The 18,453-nt window shown below is 55.0% G+C and overlaps 1 protein-coding gene across 1 annotated transcript in view; it reads left to right on the top strand.

Annotated features, from left to right (window-relative positions):
- Positions 1-14,530: 14,530 nt before the first annotated feature.
- Positions 14,531-18,453, top strand: part of LOC144508719 (high affinity cGMP-specific 3',5'-cyclic phosphodiesterase 9A-like) — a 33,594-nt gene continuing 29,671 nt past the window's right edge. The window contains exon 1 of the mRNA XM_078237028.1: positions 14,531-14,660. Within this exon, the coding sequence (XP_078093154.1) occupies positions 14,531-14,660 (130 nt within the window). The remainder of the gene's footprint in view (positions 14,661-18,453) is intronic.

Genomic DNA, 18,453 nt, shown 5'->3' on the forward strand with positions numbered 1-18,453 from the left:
AAGGTGCTTTCTGAATGCTGCAACTGTTTTCATTGTCACACAGGGCGGCACGGTAGCACAGTGGTTAGCATTGCTGCTTCACAGCTCCAGGGACCTGGGTTCGATTCCCGGCTTGGGTCACTGTCTGTGCGGAGTTTGCACATTCTCCTCGTGTCTGCGTGGGTTTTCTCCGGTTGCTCCGGTTTCCTCCCACAGTCCAAAGATGTGCGGGTTAGGTTGATTGGCTATGCTAAAATTGCCCCTTAGTGTCCTGGGATGCGTAGGTTAGAGGGGTTAGCGGGTAAATATGTAGGGATATGGGGGTAGGGCCTGGGTGGGATTGTGGTCGGTGCAGACTCGATGGGTCGAATGGCCTCTTTCTGCACTGTAGGGTTTCTATGATAAATCTATGATATTGACAGAAGCTAAATTAATTCTGTTAATACAAGTGGTTCGGGTTAGCAGATTGGTCACGCTGAATTGCCCCTTAGTTTGTCTATGTGTGTGAGTGTGACTGTGCTTGATGTAGTGTAGTGCCCCTCGAGCTCTCAGCTTGATAGTGAGATTAGTGTGGTGCATGTTAATATGCTTGGGCATTTTGAGATCAAGAAAGAAGTGGTGTTGGGTCTCTTGAAGAGCATTAAGGTGGATAAGTCCCCAGGGCCCAATGGGATCTACCCCAGGTTTTGAGAGAGGCAAGAGAGGAGATTGCTAGGGCCCTGACAAAGATCTTTACATCTTCGCTAGCCACTGGAGAGGTCCCGGAGGAGTGGCGAGTAACTAATTCTGTTCAAGAAAGGAAAAAGAGATATCCAGGAAATTATAGACTGGTGAGTCTCACATCAGTGGTTGATTTGATTCGATTTATTATTGTCACATGTATTAGTATACAGTGAAAAGTATTGCTTCTTGCGCGCTATACAAAGCATACCGTTCATAGGGAAGGAAAGGAGAGGGTGCAGAATGTAGTGTCACAGTCATAGCTAGGGTGTAGAGAAAGATCAACTTAATGGAAGAGATTGAATTAAAACATTTGTGAGAGAGTTTAAAGAGTTAGAATAAAGTTTTGGAAGTATAGAACGAGAGTAAAGGATGGAATTAGAAGGTACACTGGACACAGCTTGCAAGAGGTTTCTGTGCTCTGGCGCCATCTTGGTTCAAATGGGAAGCGATTGGAGAGGATTTTTAGGGATAGGATTTGCGCATTTGGAAAAGCATGGTCAGAGGATACAGCAGGATATAAATCGGTTGGAGACTTGGGCAGAGGGATGGCAGACGGAGTTTAATCCGGACAAATGTGAGGTATTACATTTTGGAAAGTCTAATACAGATGGGAAATATATAGTAATTGGCAGAACCCTTCAGAGTATTGATAGGCAGAGGGATCTGGGTGTACAGGTACACAGGTCACTGAAAGTGGCAATGCAGGTGGAGAAGGTAGTCAAGAAGGCATGCGGCATGCTTGCCTTCATCGGCCGGGGCATTGAGTTTAAAAATTGGCAAGTCATCTTGCAGCTTTATAGAACCTTAGTTAGGCCGCACTTGGAATATAGTGTTCAATTCTGGTCGCCGCACTACCAGAAAGATGTGGAGGCTTTGGAGAGGGTACAGAAAAGATTTACCAGGATGTTGCCTGGTATGGAGGGCATTAGCTATGAGGAGAGGTTGGAGAAACTTGGTTTGTTCTCACTGGAACGACGGAGGTTGAGGGGAGACCTGATAGAAGTCTACAAGATTATGAGGGGCATGGACAGAGTGGATAGTCAGAAGCTTTTTCCCAGGGTGGAAGAGTCAATTACTAGGGGGCACAGGTTTAAGGTGCGAGGGGCAAGGTTTAAAGGAGATGTACGAGGCAGATTTTTTACACAGAGACTGGTGGGTGCCTGGAACTCGTTGCCGGGGGAGGTAGTGGAAGCGGATACGGTAGTGACTTTTAAGGGGCGTCTTGACAAATACATGAATAGGATGGGAATAGAGCGATATGGTCCACGGAAGGGTAGGGGGTTTTAGCTCAGTTAGGCAGCATGGTCGGTGCAGGCTTGGAGGGCCGAAGGGCCTGTTCCTGTGCTGTAATTTTCTTTACTCTTTGTAATTAGGGGAAGTCAGCATGCCTTTGTGCGGGGCAGGTTATTTTTTACTAACTTGATTGATTGTTTTGAGGAGGTGACGGAGGTGATCAATGAGGGTAGAGCAGTGGATGTTGTGTCAATGGATTTTAGTCAGGCTTTCGACAAGGTCCCTCATGATAGACTCATCCAGAAGATTAAGATGCATGGGATCCACGGTGACTTGGCCGCTTGGATTCAGAATTGGCTTGCCCATAGAAGTCAGAGAGAGGTGGTGGAAGGGTTTTTTTCTGGCTGGAGGTCCGTGACTAGTGGTGTTCCACAGGGATCCATACTGGGACCTCTGCTGCTTGTAATACAGATCAATGACTTGGATGAAAACGTAGATGGGTGGGTTAGTAAGTTTGCAGATGACACAAGGACAGGTGGAGTTGAGGATAGTGTAGTAGGTTATCATAGGATACAGCGGGATATAGATCAATTGCAGATATGGGCAGAAAAATGGCAGGTGGAGTTTAATCCAGGCAAGTGTGAGGTTCTGCACTTTGGGAGATTGAATGTTAAGGGTCAGGATCCAGTTAATGACAGGACCCTGAACAGCACTGATGAACAAAGGGATCTTGGGGTTCAAGTCCATAGCTCCCTGAAGGTGGCCACACAAGCAGATAGGGTGATAAAGAAGACATATGGCATTCATTATTGGTTGGGGCATTGAGTACAAGAGTCAGGATGTCATGTTGCAGCTTTATAAAACTTAGGTTAGGCCGCACCTACCTTCAATTCTGGTCGCCACATTACAGGAAGGATGTGGAGGCTTTGGAGAGGGTACAGAAGAGGTTTAACAGGATGCTGCCCGGATTAGAGGATTTGAGCTATAAGGAGAGGCTGGACAAACAAGGTTGTTTTCTCTGGAGCGGCGGAGGCTGAGGGGAGACCTGATAGAAGTTCCTAAAATGAGAGGCAGAGATAGGGTTGATAGTCAGAATCTTGTTCCCCAGAGTTGAAATGTCTAATACTAGGGGGCATGCACTTAAGGTGAGAAGGAGAAAGTTCAAAGGAGATGTGAGGGGCAAGTTTTTTACACAGAGAGTGGTAGGTGTCTGGAACATGGTGCCAAGGGTAGTGGTGCAGGCAGATATGATAGGGGCTATTAAGGGGTTTTTAGATAAGCACATGATTATGCAAGGAATAGCAGGATAATGGAGCAAGGAGAGGCAGAATGGATTAGTTCAATTTGGCATCATGTTTGGCACGAAATCGTGGGCCAAAGGGCCTGTTCCTGTGCTGTACTGTTCTATGTTCTATTAAAATTCCTGTGTCTTAATTTGTAATGGAAAATTCCCAGGTAAACATGTCACGCTGTGTTCATATTGTATCTATAAATTTAATATCAGTACTGTGCTCCAAGTGTGGTCTAACCGAGGGATATGGAGACTGGAACTGGGCACAATGCTCCCAGTGTGGTCTAACCGAGGGATACAGAGACTGGAGCTGTGCACAGTGCTCCAAGTGTGGTCTAACTGAGGGATATGGAGACTGGAACTGGGCACAATGCTCCCAGTGTGGTCTAACCGAGGGATACGGAGACTGGAACTGTGCACAGTGCTCCAAGTGTGGTCTAACCGAGGGATATGGAGACTGGAACTGTGCACAGTGCTCCGAGTGTGGTCTAATCGAGGGATATGGAGACTGGAACTGTGCACAGTGCTCCAAGTGTGGTCCAACCGAGGGATATGGAGACTGGAGCTGTGCACAGTGCTCCGAGTGTGGTCTAATCGAGGGATATGGAGACTGGAACTGTGCACAGTGCTCCAAGTGTGGTATAACCGAGGGATATGGAGACTGGAACTGTGCACAGTGCTCCAAGTATGGTATAACCGAGGGATATGGAGACTGAAACTGTGCACAGTGCTCCGAGTGTGGGTCTAAACGAGGGATAGAGAGACTGGAACTGTGCAGAGTGCTCCGAGTGTGGTCTAACCGAGTGATATGGAGACCGGAACTGTGCACAGTGCTCCCTGTGTGGCCTAACCGAGGGATATGGAGACTGGAACTGTGCACAGTGCTCCCAGTGTGGTCTAACCAAGGGATACGCAGACCGGAACTGTGCACAGTGCTCCCAGTGTGGGTCTAACTGAGGGATATGGAGACCGGAACTGTGCACAGTGCTCCCAGTGTGATCTAACCGAGGGATATGGAGACCGGAACTGTGCACAGTGCTCCCAGTGTGGTCTAACCGAGGGATACGGAGACCGGAACTGTGCATAGTGCTCCCAGTGTGGGTCGAACCGAGGGATATGGAGACTGGAACTGTGCACAGTGCTCCAAGTGTGGTCTAACCGAGGGATATGCAGACCGGAACTGTGCACAGTGCTCCCAGTGTGGTCTAACCGAGGGATATGGAGACTGGAACTGTGCAGAGTGCTCCCAGTGTGGTCTAACTGAGGGATATGGAGACTGGAACTGTGCAGAGTGCTCCGAGTGTGGTCTAACCGAGTGATATGGAGACCGGAACTGTGCACAGTGCCCCGAGTGTGGTCTAACCGAGGGATATGGAGACCGGAACTGTGCACAGTGCCCCGAGTGTGGTCTAACCGAGGGATATGGAGACCGGAACTGTGCACAGTGCTCCGAGTGTGGTCTAACTGAGGGATATGGAGACTGGAACTGTGCAGAGTGCTCCGGGTGTGGTCTAACCGAGTGATATGGAGACCGGAACTGTGCACAGTGCCCCGAGTGTGGTCTAACCGAGGGATATGGAGACCGGAACTGTGCACAGTGCTCCGAGTGTGGTATAACCGAGGGATATGGAGACTGGAACTGTGCACAGTGCTCCAAGTGTGGTATAACCGAGGGATATGGAGACTGGAACTGTGCACAGTGCTCCCCGTGTGGGTCTAACCGAGGGATATGGAGACTGGAACTGTGCACAGTCCTCCAAGTGTGGTATAACCGAGGGATATGGAGACTGGAACTGTGCACAGTGCTCCGAGTGTGGTCTAACCGAGAGATATGGAGACCGGAACTGTGCACAGTGCTCCAAGTGTGGTCTAACCGAGGGATATGGAGACTGGAACTGTGCACAGTGCTCCGAGTGTGATCTAACCGAGGGATATGGAGACTGGAACTGTGCACAGTGCTCCGAGTGTGGTCTAACCGAGGAATATGGAGACTGGAACTGTGCACAGTGCTCCCCGTGTGGGTCTAACCGAGGGATATGGAGACTGGAACTGTGCACAGTGCTCCAAGTGTGGTATAACCGAGGGATATGGAGACTGGAACTGTGCACAGTGCTCCGAGTGTGGTCTAACCGAGGGATATGGAGACCGGAACTGTGCACAGTGCTCCCAGTGTGGGTCTAACCGTGGGATATGGAGACTGGAACTGTGCACAGTGCTCCCAGTGTGGGTCTAACTGAGGGATATGGAGACTGGAACTGTGCACAGTGCTCCGAGTGTGAGTCTCACGAAGATTTGATTCCGGTTGAATGTCATTCTTCTGATTTTTGTTTCTATCTCTTCAGAAATAAGTTGTGAATCTGTGGTCCTGGGGTCCGTCTGCTTGTTTCCTGCACCAGACACACTGCGGGTGCTCAACATGGCGGCTCACCTCCATCCTCTCAAGGGACAGTTGGGAGTGGGCAGTAAATGCTGGGCCTGGCCAGGGACACCCCCGGGCCAGTGGGTGAACAGATTGAAGAAGCAGTCGGTGCAAGAAGCATCGTCATTCTGCAGTCTGGGCAGCTTCCCTCAATGTCACCATTTCTGGTCAATGTGGGTGAATCCCGTGGGACTAAAAATAGTGAAGGAAGTGGTGAGAAATGTCGCAGAGGGTTCCCCTTCGACTGCAGCCGAACTTCCTGCAGGGGAGGGTTGGTGCGAGAGTGGGGGTGGGGAGAAGGAAGTGTCACTTTTCATACTGGACACAGCTTGAGAGTAGAATTAGAAACTTCAGTGATGAGGATAGATTGGGGAGGTTGGCAATGTTCTCCTTGGAGAGAAGATGGGATTTGATCGAGATGTTCAAAATCACGAGGGGAGCTGGACAGAGCAGATCGGGAGGAACCGTTCCCACTCGTAAAAGGATCGGGAACGAGACAGACAAAGATTTAAAGCAATTCGCAAAAGAAGCAAATGTGAATGTGAGAGAAAACTTTCTCACCCTGCAAGTGGTTGGGGTCTGGAATGTTCCGTCTGGAAGTCTGGTGGAGGCAGGTTCAATCGAGGCATCGGATGATTATTTGAACAGAAACAATTTTCGGGGGTACAGAGAATGGCCCGAAAGTCACAGTGCTTGTTTGGCCTCAGCCACAGTGAAGGAACGGCCGATATATTTCCAAGTCGGGATGGTGAGTGACTCGGAGGGGAGCCTCTAGGTGAGGGTGTTCCCAGGTATCTGCTGCCCTTGTGCTTCTCAATGGTTGAGCTCTATATCTGAGCAATGTCACCACGCTAATGTTAATCTCCATGTATCTGTCACTGATTGACATACTTGTAGGAAGGAAAGGCAGCGGAACAACACACGATCCTCCGTTCCAATGGATTCCAAGCCTCGCAATCCCGGGATCAGGATTTTGAATTGAATTTACTATCATCCGCATTGTGCTAATTTGCTTCACAATCGATGCTTTAGGATTTGTTGGGACTGATGGTCGAGTGTTTCTCTGCCTCAGTTAACCACTTCATGAGGTTAACGTTGTTCTTCACAAGCTAGTGAACTCCCCCCTCTCTCTCCCTCTCCCTCTATCTCTTCCCCTCTTTCTCCCCACCACTCTCTCTTCCCCATGTGTCCGCTCTCTGTTCGCCCCTCCCCCACCCCGTGTGGGGAGAGATTAGACAGTTTGGGTTTACACTCGCTGGAGTTTGGAAGGATGAGCGGGGATCTGATCCAGGGATATAAAATTTTAAAAGGGATTGATAAAGTAAATGTAGACCAAATGTTTCCTCTTAAGGGGCAATCCCCAACAAGAGGTCACAGGTATTGGTTGAGAGGCGGTAGATTTAAAACTGAGGTGAGAAGGAACTACTTCTCGCAGAGGGTGTGAGTATGCTGCCCCATAGCTTTTTTTAAGTTTAAAAGTTTATTTATTAGTGTCACAAGTAGACTTACATTCACACCGCAATGAAGTTATGATGTAAATCCCCTAATTGTCACACTCCGCCGCCTGTTCGGGTTACACTGAGGGAGAATCCAGCACAGCCAATGCACCCTAACCTGCACGTCTCTCAGACTGTGGGAGGAAACCGGAGCACCCGGAGAAAACCCACGCAGACATGGGGAGAACATGCAGACTCTACACACACAGTGACCCGAGCCAGGAATCGAACCCGGGTCCCTGGCGCTGTGAGGCAGCAGCGCTAACCACTGTGTCACCGTGCCCCCGGGAATCGAACCCGGGTCCCTGGCGCTGTGAGGCAGCAGTGCTAATCACTGTGCCACCGTGCTCCCGGGAATCGAACCCGGGTCCCTGGCGCTGTGAGGCAGCAGTGCTAATCACTGTGTCACCGTGCCCCCGGGAATCGAACCCGGGTCCCTGGCACTGTGAGGCAGCAGTGCTAATCACTGTGTCACCGTGCCCCCGGGAATCGAACCCGGGTCCCTGGCGCTGTGAGGCAGCAGTGCTAATCACTGTGTCACCGTGCCCCCGGGAATCGAACCCGGGTCCCTGGCGCTGTGAGGCAGCAGCGCTAACCACTGTGTCACCGTGCCCCCGGGAATCGAACCCGGGTCCCTGGCACTGTGAGGCAGCAGCGCTAACCACTGTGTCACCGTGCCCCCGGGAATCGAACCCGGGTCCCTGGCGCTGTGAGGCAGCAGCGCTAACCACTGTGTCACCGTGCCCCCGGGAATCGAACCCGGGTCCCTGGCGCTGTGAGGCAGCAGTGCTAACCACTGTGCCACCGTGCCCCCGGGAATCGAACCCGGGTCCCTGGCACTGAGGCAGCAGTGCTAACCACTGCGCTACCCCAGCGCAGTGAAGTCTGAATCATTAAATAGTTTCAGGAAGGAGATAGACATATTTCTCATAAAAAAGGGATAAGGGGATATGGGGAAGAGGTGGGGAGGTGGATTTGAGACCAGGGAGAGATCAGCCCTGATCTGATTGAATGGCGGAGCAGCTCGAAGGGCTGAATGTGCCGACTTCTGCTCCTAATTCCTTTGTTCCTACGTTCTCTCTCTCCATCTTACCAATTCTCTCTCTTCCCACCTCTCCCTCTCCTTCCCCCTCTCTGTCTCCCCAGCCCCTCGCTCTACACACACTCTCCCTGTCTCTCTCCCCCTTTCACCATCCCTCTTTCTCTTCAGCTCTCCCCCATTCTCGTTCTCCCAGCTCTCTTTAGAACCTCTCTCAATCTCTCCTTTCCTCCTTTTTCCAACCCCTTTCTTTCTCCTGTTCTCCCCTTCTCCTTATCTTCTCTCTCTCCCCTCCCTCTCTTTCTCCACCATTTTCTCCCTCCCCTTCTCTCTCTTTTCTTCTTCCCCTCCATCTCCCACTTTCCCCCTCTCCCTCCTCCACCCACTCACCTTCCAGTTCCCTCTCATGAGAACCTCCTGCACTCACTCACTCAGTCCCCACTCACTCACTCAGCCCTCACTCACTCAGTCCCCACTCACTCACTCAGTCCTCACTCACTCAGTCCCCACTCACTCACTCAGTCCCCACTCACTCACTCAGTCCCCACTCACTCAGTCCCCGCTCACTCAGTCCCCGCTCACTCAGTCCCCGCTCACTCACTCAGTCCCCACTCACTCAGTCCCCACTCACTCACTCAGTCCCCACTCACTCAGTCCCCGCTCACTCAGTCCCCGCTCACTCAGTCCCCACTCACTCACTCAGTCCCCACTCACTCAGTCCCCACTCACTCACTCAGTCCCCACTCACTCACTCAGTCCTCACTCACTCACTCAGTCCTCACTCACTCACTCAGTCCCCGCTCACTCAGTCCCCGCTCACTCACTCAGTCCCCACTCACTCACTCAGTCCTCACTCACTCAGTCCCCGCTCACTCAGTCCCCGCTCACTCAGTCCCCACTCACTCACTCAGTCCCCACTCACTCACTCAGCCCTCACTCACTCAGTCCCCACTCACTCACTCAGTCCTCACTCACTCAGTCCCCACTCACTCACTCAGTCCCCACTCACTCACTCAGTCCTCACTCACTCAGTCCCCGCTCACTCAGTCCCCGCTCACTCAGTCCCCGCTCACTCAGTCAGTCCCCACTCACTCACTCAGTCCCCACTCACTCACTCAGTCCCCACTCACTCACTCAGTCCCCGCTCACTCAGTCCCCGCTCACTCACTCAGTCCTCACTCACTCAGTCCCCACTCACTCACTCAGTCCTCACTCACTCACTCAGTCCCCACTCACTCACTCAGTCCTCACTCAGTCCCCACTCACTCTGTCCCCACTCACTCACTCTGTCCCCACTCACTCACTCTGTCCCCACTCACTCTGTCCCCACTCACTCACTCAGTCCTCACTCACTCAGTCCTCACTCACTCAGTCCTCACTCACTCAGTCCCCACTCACTCAGTCCCCACTCACTCACTCTGTCCCCACTCACTCACTCTGTCCCCACTCACTCACTCTGTCCCCACTCACTCACTCTGTCCCCACTCACTCACTCTGTCCCCACTCACTCACTCAGTCCTCACTCACTCAGTCCACACTCACTCACTCCTCACTCACTCACTCCCCACTCACTCACTCTGTTCCCACTCACTCACTCTGTCCCCACTCACTCACTCTGTCCCCACTCACTCAGTCCACACTCACTCACTCTTCACTCACTCACTCCTCACTCACTCTGTCCCCACTCACTCACTCTGTCTCCACTCACTCACTCTGTCCCCACTCATTCACTCCGTCCTCACTCACTCAGTCCCCACTCACTCACTCACTCAGTCCTCACTCACTCAGTCCTCTCTCACTCACTCCTCACTCACTCTGTCCCCACTCACTCACTCTGTACCCACTCACTCACTCTGTCCCCACTCACTCACTCAGTCCTCACTCACTCAGTCCCCACTCACTCACTCAGTCCTCACTCACTCAGTCCTCACTCACTCAGTCCTCACTCACTCACTCAGTCCTCACAGACTCAGTCCTCACTCACTCACTCAGTCCTCACTCACTCAGTCCTCACTCACTCACTCAGTCCTCACTCACTCACTCAGTCCTCACTCACTCACTCAGTCCTCACTCACTCAGTCCTCATTCACTCACTCACTCAGTCCTCACTCACTCACTCAGTCCTCACTCACTCACTCAGTCCCCACTCACTCAGTCCCCACTCACTCACTCAGTCCTCACTCACGCAGTCCTCACTCACTCACTCAATCCCCACTCACTCACTCAGTCCCCACTCACTCACTCAGTCCCCACTCACTCACTCAGTCCCCACTCACTCACTCAGTCCCCACTCACTCAGTCCTCACTCACTCAGTCCTCACTCACTCAGTCCTCATTCACTCACTCAGTCCCCACTCACTCACTCAGTCCACACTCACTCACTCAGTCCTCATCCACTCACTCAGTCCCCACTCACTCAGTCCCCACTCACTCACTCAGTCCTCAATCACTCACTCAGTCCTCACTCACTTACTCAGTCCTCACTCACTCAGTCCTCACTCACTCAGTCCTCACTCACTCACTCAGTCCTCATTCACTCACTCAGTCCCCACTCACTCAGTCCTCACTCACTCACTCAGTCCTCATTCACTCACTCAGTCCTCACTCACTCACTCAGTCCTCACTCACTCACTCAGTCCCCACTCACTCACTCAGTCCCCACTCACTCACTCAGTCCTCACTCAGTCCTCACTCACTCAGTCCTCACTCACTCACTCAGTCCTCACTCACTCAGTCCTCTCACTCAGTCCTCATTCACTCACTCAGTCCTCACTCACTCAGTCCTCACTCACTCCTCATTCACTCACTCAGTCCTCAATCACTCACTCAGTCCTCACTCACTCAGTCCTCACTCAGTCCTCACTCACTCATTCAGTCCTCACTCACTCAGTCCTCATTCACTCACTCAGTCCTCACTCACTCACTCAGTCCTCACTCACTCACTCAGTCCTCACTCACTCAGTCCTCGCTCACTCAGTCCTCGCTCACTCAGTCCTCGCTCACTCAGTCCTCGCTCACTCAGTCCTCGCTCACTCAGTCCTCGCTCACTCACTCAGTCCTCACTCAGTCCTCGCTCACTCACTCAGTCCTCACTCACTCAGTCCTCATTCACTCACTCAGTCCCCACTCACTCACTCTGTCCCCACTCACTCAGTCCTCGCTCACTCACTCTGTCCTCACTCACTCTGTCCTCACTCACTCAGTCCTCGCTCACTCACTCAGTCCTCGCTCACTCAGTCCTCGCTCACTCACTCAGTCCTCACTCACTCTGTCCTCACTCACTCAGTCCTCACTCACTCAGTCCCCACTCACTCACTCAGTCCCCACTCACTCAGTCCCCACTCACTCACTCAGTCCTCGCTCACTCACTCAGTCCCCACTCACTCAGTCCCCACTCACTCACTCAGTCCTCGCTCACTCACTCAGTCCTCACTCACTCTGTCCTCACTCACTCAGTCCTCACTCACTCAGTCCCCACTCACTCACTCAGTCCTCGCTCACTCACTCAGTCCTCGCTCACTCACTCAGTCCTCACTCACTCACTCAGTCCTCACTCACTCACTCAGTCCTCACTCACTCTGTCCTCACTCACTCAGTCCCCACTCACTCACTCGGGCCTCGCTCACTCAGTCCTCACTCACTCAGTCCTCACTCACTCAGTCCTCACTCACTCACTCAGTCCCCACTCACTCAGTCCTCACTCACTCAGTGCTCACTCACTCAGTCCTCACTCACTCAGCCCCCGCTCGCTCACTCAGTCCTCACTCACTCAGTCCTCATTCACTCACTCAGTCCCCACTCACTCAGTCCTCACTCACTCAGTGCTCACTCACTCAGTCCTCACTCACTCAGCCCCCGCTCACTCACTCAGTCCTCACTCACTCTGTCCCCGCTCACTCACTCAGTCCCCGCTCACTCAGTGCTCACTCACTCAGTCCTCACTCACTCAGTCCCCGCTCACTCACTCAGTCCTCACTCACTCAGTCCTCACTCACTCACTCAGTCCTCACTCACTCACTCAGTCCTCACTCACTCAGTCCTCACTCACTCAGTCCTCACTCACTCACTCAGTCCTCACTCACTCACTCAGTCCTCACTCACTCAGTCCTCACTCACTCAGTGCTCACTCACTCAGTCCTCACTCAGTCCTTATCCACTCACTCAGTCCTCACTCACTCAGTCCTCACTCATCACTCAGTCCTCACTCACTCAGTCCTCACTCACTCAGTCCTCACTCACTCAGTCCTCACTCACTCCTCACTCACTCAGTCCTCACTCACTCAGTCCTCACTCACTCACTCACTCAGTCCTCATTCACTCAGCCCTCGCTCACTCACTCAGTCCTCACTCACTCTGTCCTCACTCACTCTGTCCTCACTCACTCTGTCCTCACTCACTCTGTCCTTACTCACTCTGTCCTCACTCACTCTGTCCTCACTCACTCTGTCCTCACTCACTCTGTCCTCACTCACTCTGTCCTCACTCATTCCTCTCTCACTCCTCACTCACACTCCTCACTCACTCACTCCTCACTCACTCACTCCTCACTCACTCAGTCCTCACTTACTCACTCCTCACTCACTCAGTCCTCACTCACTCAGTCCTCACTCACTCCTCACTCACTCAGTCCTCACTCACTCAGTCCTCACTCACTCAGTCCTCACTCACTCAGTCCTCACTCACTCACTCCTCACTCACTCAGTCCTCACTCACTCAGATGGATTTCCAGCCTCTCTGACCTGGGTTACTTGCCTCTTGCTCCTTCTGATTGGCTGTCCCATGGGTGGGGGTGTGTCTTTGGAAGAGATTGGCCAATCACACTGCGGTGTTGCCATTGCCGGAGTGGAGCATTGAGCTGGAGATTGTTGGTGAAGGAGAGAAGGGGGGGGGGTCTGTCTGTCTGGAGGGTGCTGTGGGGGGTGTCTGTCTGTTTGGAGGGTGCTGGGGGGGGTGTCTGTCTGTCTGGAGGGTGCTGGGGGGGTGTCTGTCTGGAGGGTGCTGGGGGGGTGTCTGTCTGGAGGGTGCTGGGGGGGTGTCTGTCTGGAGGGTGCTGGGGGGCTCTGTCTGTCTGGAGGGTGCTGGGGGGGTGTCTGTCTGGAGGGTGCTGGGGGGGTGTCTGTCTGGAGGGTGCTGGGGGGCTCTGTCTGTCTGTCTGTCTGGAGGGTGCTGGGGGGGTGTCTGTCTGGAGGGTGCTGGGGGGGTGTCTGTCTGGAGGGTGCTGGGGGGTGTCTGTCTGGAGGGTGCTGGGGGTGTCTGTCTGTCTGGAGGGTGCTGGGGGTGTCTGTCTGTCTGTCTGGAGGGTGCTGGGGGGTTTCTGTCTGGAGGGTGCTGGGGGTGTCTGTCTGTCTGTCTGGAGGGTGCTGGGGGGGTGTCTGTCTGTCTGGAGGGTGCTGGGGGGGGTGTCTGTCTGTCTGGAGGGTGCTGGGGGGGGTGTCTGTCTGGAGGGTGCTGGGGGGGTCTGTCTGTCTGTCTGGAGGGTGCTGGGGGGTGTCTGTCTGTCTGTCTGGAGGGTGCTGGGGGGGTCTGTCTGTCTGGAGCGTGCTGGGGGGTGTCTGTCTGGAGGGTGCTGGGGGGGGTGTCTGTCTGGAGGGTGCTGGGGGGGTGTCTGTCTGGAGGGTGCTGGAGGGGTGTCTGTCTGGGGGGTGCTGGGGGGGTGTCTGTCTGGAGGGTGCTGGGGGGGGTCTGTCTGTCTGTCTGGAGGGTGCTGGGGGGGGTCTCTGTCTGTCTGTCTGGAGGGTGCTGGGGCGGGCTCTGTCTGGAGGGTGCTGGGGGGCTCTGTCTGTCTGTCTGGAGGGTGCTGGGGGGCTCTGTCTGTCCGTCTGGAGGGTGCTGGAGGGTCTCTGTCTGGAGGGTGCTGGGGGGGGGTCTCTGTCTGGAGGGTGCAGGGGGGTCTCTGTCTGGCGGGTGCTGGGGGGGTCTCTGTCTGGAGGGTGCTGGGGGGAGCTCTGTCTGTCTGGAGGGTGCTGGGGGGTCTCTGTCTGCAAGGTGCTGGGGGGGGCTCTGTCTGTCTGTCTGGAGGGTGCTTGGGGGTCTCTGTCTGGAGGGTGCTGGCAGGTCGGGGGGGGTGCTCTGTCTGTCTGGAGGGTGCTGCAGATTGTGATGGTGAGGGGGGGGGAGGGGGGGTTGCGGGGGGGGAGGGGGGGGTTTGGGGTGCGGGCAGGCGCTGCCTTGGCGATGATTGTTACACAGCAGGGTGGGTGCGGACTCGCTGCCAGTCTCTGCCTGGGGGACAGGGACAGGGAGAGGGGCTGAGCGGCTCCTCACACTCACAGACTCACACACAACATGTCCCTGCCTTTCACAGCCTTCTCTTCCTGCTCGCCCTTGGGCTCCGGCCGGCTGAAGGCTGCATGGACTGTGACAAGAGGCTGTGGACCAAGTTCATGGAGCTGATGAGGAGATGTCTGCTGGTGGCGACTGAGCAGGAATGTTCCTCCCAACTAGACCCTGTCCTCAGCTTCACCAGGGACTTCACTGTGGGTGAGATATGTGTGTGGGGGAGGGGGAGGGGGGGTACTGAACCTCTACACTGTCAGAGGGTCAGTACTGAGGGAGTGCCGCACTGTCAGAGGGTCAGTACTGAGGGAGTGCTGCACTGTCAGAGGGTCAGTACTGAGGGAGTGCTGCACTGTCAGAGGGTCAGTACTGAGGGAGTGCCGCACTGTCAGAGGGTCAGTACTGAGGGAGTGCTGCACTGACATAGGGTCAGTACTGAGGGAGTGCCGCACTGTCAGAGGGTCAGTACTGAGGGAGTGCCGCACTGTCAGAGGGTCAGTGCTGAGGGAGTGCCGCACTGTCAGAGGGTCAGTATTGAGGGAGTGCCGCACTGTCAGAGGGTCAGTGCTGAGGGAGTGCTGCACTGTCAGAGGGTCAGTACTGAGGGAGTGCTGCACTGTCAGAGGGTCAGTACTGAGGGAGTGCCGCACTGTCAGAGGGTCAGTACTGAGGGAGTGCCGCACTGTCAGAGGGTCAGTGCTGAGGGAGTGCCGCACTGTCAGAGGGTCAGTGTTGAGGGAGTGACGCACTGTCAGAGGGTCAGTGCTGAGGGAGTTGCCGCACTGTCAGAGGGTCAGTGTTGAGGGAGTGCCGCACTGTCAGAGGGGCAGTACTGAGGGAGTGCCGCACTGTCAGAGGGTCAGTACTGAGGGAGTGCCGCACTGTCAGAGGGTCAGTGCTGAGGGAGTGCCGCACTGTCAGAGGGTCAGTACTGAGGGAGTGCCGCACTGTCAGAGGGTCAGTGCTGGGGGAGTGCCGCACTGTCACAGGGTCAGTACTGAGGGAGTGCCGCACTGTCAGGGGGTCAGTACTGAGGGAGTGCCGCACTGTCAGAGGGTCAGTGAGGGAGTGCCGCACTGTCACAGGGTCAGTACTGAGGGAGAGCCGTACTGTCAGAGGGTCAGTGCTGAGGGAGTGCCGCACTGTCAGAGGGTCAGTGAGGGAGTGCCGCACTGTCAGAGGGTCAGTGCTGAGGGAGTGCCGCACTGTCAGAGGGTTAGTACTGAGGGAGTGCCGCACTGTCAGAGGGTCAGTACTGAGGGAGTGCCGCACTGTCAGAGGGTCAGTGCTGAGGGAGTGCCACACTGTCAGAGGGTCAGTGCTGAGGGAGTGTTGCATGACATAGGGTCAGTACTGAGGGAGTGCTGCACTGTCAGAGGGTCAGTGCTGAGGGAGTGCCGCACTGTCAGAGGGTCAGTATTGAGGGAGTGCCGCACTGTCAGAGGGTCAGTGCTGAGGGAGTGCTGCACTGTCAGAGGGTCAGTACTGAGGGAGTGCCGCACTGTCAGAGGGTCAGTGCTGAGGGAGTGCCGCACTGTCAGAGGGTCAGTATTGAGGGAGTGCCGCACTGTCAGAGGGTCAGTGCTGAGGGAGTGCCGCACTGTCAGAGGGTCAGTGCTGAGGGAGTGTTGCATGACATAGGGTCAGTACTGAGGGAGTGCTGCACTGTCAGAGGGTCAGTACTGAGGGAGTGCCGCACTGTCAGAGGGTCAGTACTGAGGGAGTGCCGCACTGTCAGAGGGTCAGTGCTGAGGGAGTGCCGCACTGTCAGAGGGTCAGTGCTGAGGGAGTGCTGCACTGTCAGAGGGTCAGCACTGAGGGAGTTGCCGCACTGTCAGAGGGTCAGTGTTGAGGGAGTGCCGCACTGTCACAGGGTCAGTACTGAGGGAGTGCCGCACTGTCAGAGGGTCAGTACTGAGGGAGTGCCGCACTGTCAGAGGGTCAGTACTGAGGGAGTGCCGCACTGTCAGAGGGTCAGTGCTGGGGGAGTGCCGCACTGTCACAGGGTCAGTACTGAGGGAGTGCCGCACTGTCAGGGGGTCAGTACTGAGGGAGTGCCGCACTGTCAGAGGGTCAGTGAGGGAGTGCCGCACTGTCACAGGGTCAGTACTGAGGGAGAGCCGTACTGTCAGATGGTCAGTGCTGAGGGAGTGCCGCACTGTCAGAGGGTCAGTGCTGAGCGAGTGTTGCATGACATAGGGTCAGTACTGAGGGAGTGCTGCACTGTCAGAGGGTCAGTACTGAGGGAGTGCCGCACTGTCAGAGGGTCTGTGCTGAGGGAGTGCCGCACTGTCAGAGGGTCAGTGTTGAGGGAGTGTTGCATGACATAGGGTCAGTACTGAGGGAGTGCTGCACTGTCAGAGGGTCAGTACTGAGGGAGTGCCGCACTGTCAGAGGGTCAGTGCTGAGGGAGTGCCGCACTGTCAGAGGGTCAGTGCTGAGGGAGTGCTGCACTGTCAGAGGGTCAGTACTGAGGGAGTGCCGCACTGTCAGAGGGTCAGTGCTGAGGGAGTGCCGCACTGTCAGAGGGTCAGTGCTGAGGGAGTGCTGCACTGTCAGAGGGTCAGTACTGAGGGAGTGCCGCACTGTCAGAGGGTCAGTGCTGAGGGAGTGTTGCATGACATAGGGTCAGTACTGAGGGAGTGCTGCACTGTCAGAGGGTCAGTACTGAGGGAGTGCCGCACTGTCAGAGGGTCAGTGCTGAGGGAGTGCCGCACTGTCAGAGGGTCAGTGCTGAGGGAGTGCTGCACTGTCAGAGGGTCAGTACTGAGGGAGTGCCGCACTGTCAGAGGGTCAGTGCTGAGGGAGTGTTGCATGACATAGGGTCAGTACTGAGGGAGTGCTGCACTGTCAGAGGGTCAGTACTGAGGGAGTGCCGCACTGTCAGAGGGTCAGTACTGAGGGAGTGCCGCACTGTCAGAGGGTCAGTGTTGAGGGAGTGACGCACTGTCAGAGGGTCAGTGCTGAGGGAGTGCCGCACTGTCAGAGGGTCAGTGCTGAGGGAGTGCTGCACTGTCAGAGGGTCAGCACTGAGGGAGTTGCCGCACTGTCAGAGGGTCAGTGTTGAGGGAGTGCCGCACTGTCACAGGGTCAGTACTGAGGGAGTGCCGCACTGTCAGAGGGTCAGTACTGAGGGCGTGCCGCACTGTCAGAGGGTCAGTGCTGGGGGAGTGCCGCACTGTCACAGGGTCAGTACTGAGGGAGTGCCGCACTGTCAGGGGGTCAGTACTGAGGGAGTGCCGCACTGTCAGAGGGTCAGTGAGGGAGTGCCGCACTGTCACAGGGTCAGTACTGAGGGAGAGCCGTACTGTCAGAGGGTCAGTGCTGAGGGAGTGCCGCACTGTCAGAGGGTCAGTGAGGGAGTGCCGCACTGTCAGAGGGTCAGTGCTGAGGGAGTGCCGCACTGTCAGAGGGTTAGTACTGAGGGAGTGCCGCACTGTCAGAGGGTCAGTACTGAGGGAGTGCCGCACTGTCAGAGGGTCAGTGCTGAGGGAGTGCCACACTGTCAGAGGGTCAGTGCTGAGGGAGTGCCGCACTGTCAGAGGGTCAGATGTTCTGTCTTTCAGGATGAGGCTGAGGCTTTGTCTGCCCTCTCTGGATGGGTGTAAAATATCACAGGGTCGCTATTTGGAAGAAAAGCGGCGGGGGGGGGGGGGGGGGGGGAGGGGTGGTGGGTTGGGGTGTGGGGAGGGCGGGGGTGGAGTTCTCTTCATTGTCCTGGGACCAATATTTATCCCTGAAGCAACATCACTAATAAAACAGATGATCTGGGTTATTATCTCATGGGAGGTTGCTGTGAACCCATTGGCTCCTCACTTCCTACATTCCAGCAGTGACCAGACTGGGAGGAAATATATTCCTGAGGCAGCTTTGGATTGGCTGCTGCTCGAACTCTCAGTCAGAAGTCTCACAACACCAGGTTAAAGTCCAACAGGTTTATTTGGTAGCAAATACCATTAGCTTTCGGAGCGCTGCTCCTTCGTCAGATGGAGTGGAA

The sequence above is a fragment of the Mustelus asterias genome, chromosome 20 (assembly GCF_964213995.1).
Source record: "Mustelus asterias chromosome 20, sMusAst1.hap1.1, whole genome shotgun sequence".
NCBI classification, from domain to species: domain Eukaryota; kingdom Metazoa; phylum Chordata; class Chondrichthyes; order Carcharhiniformes; family Triakidae; genus Mustelus; species Mustelus asterias.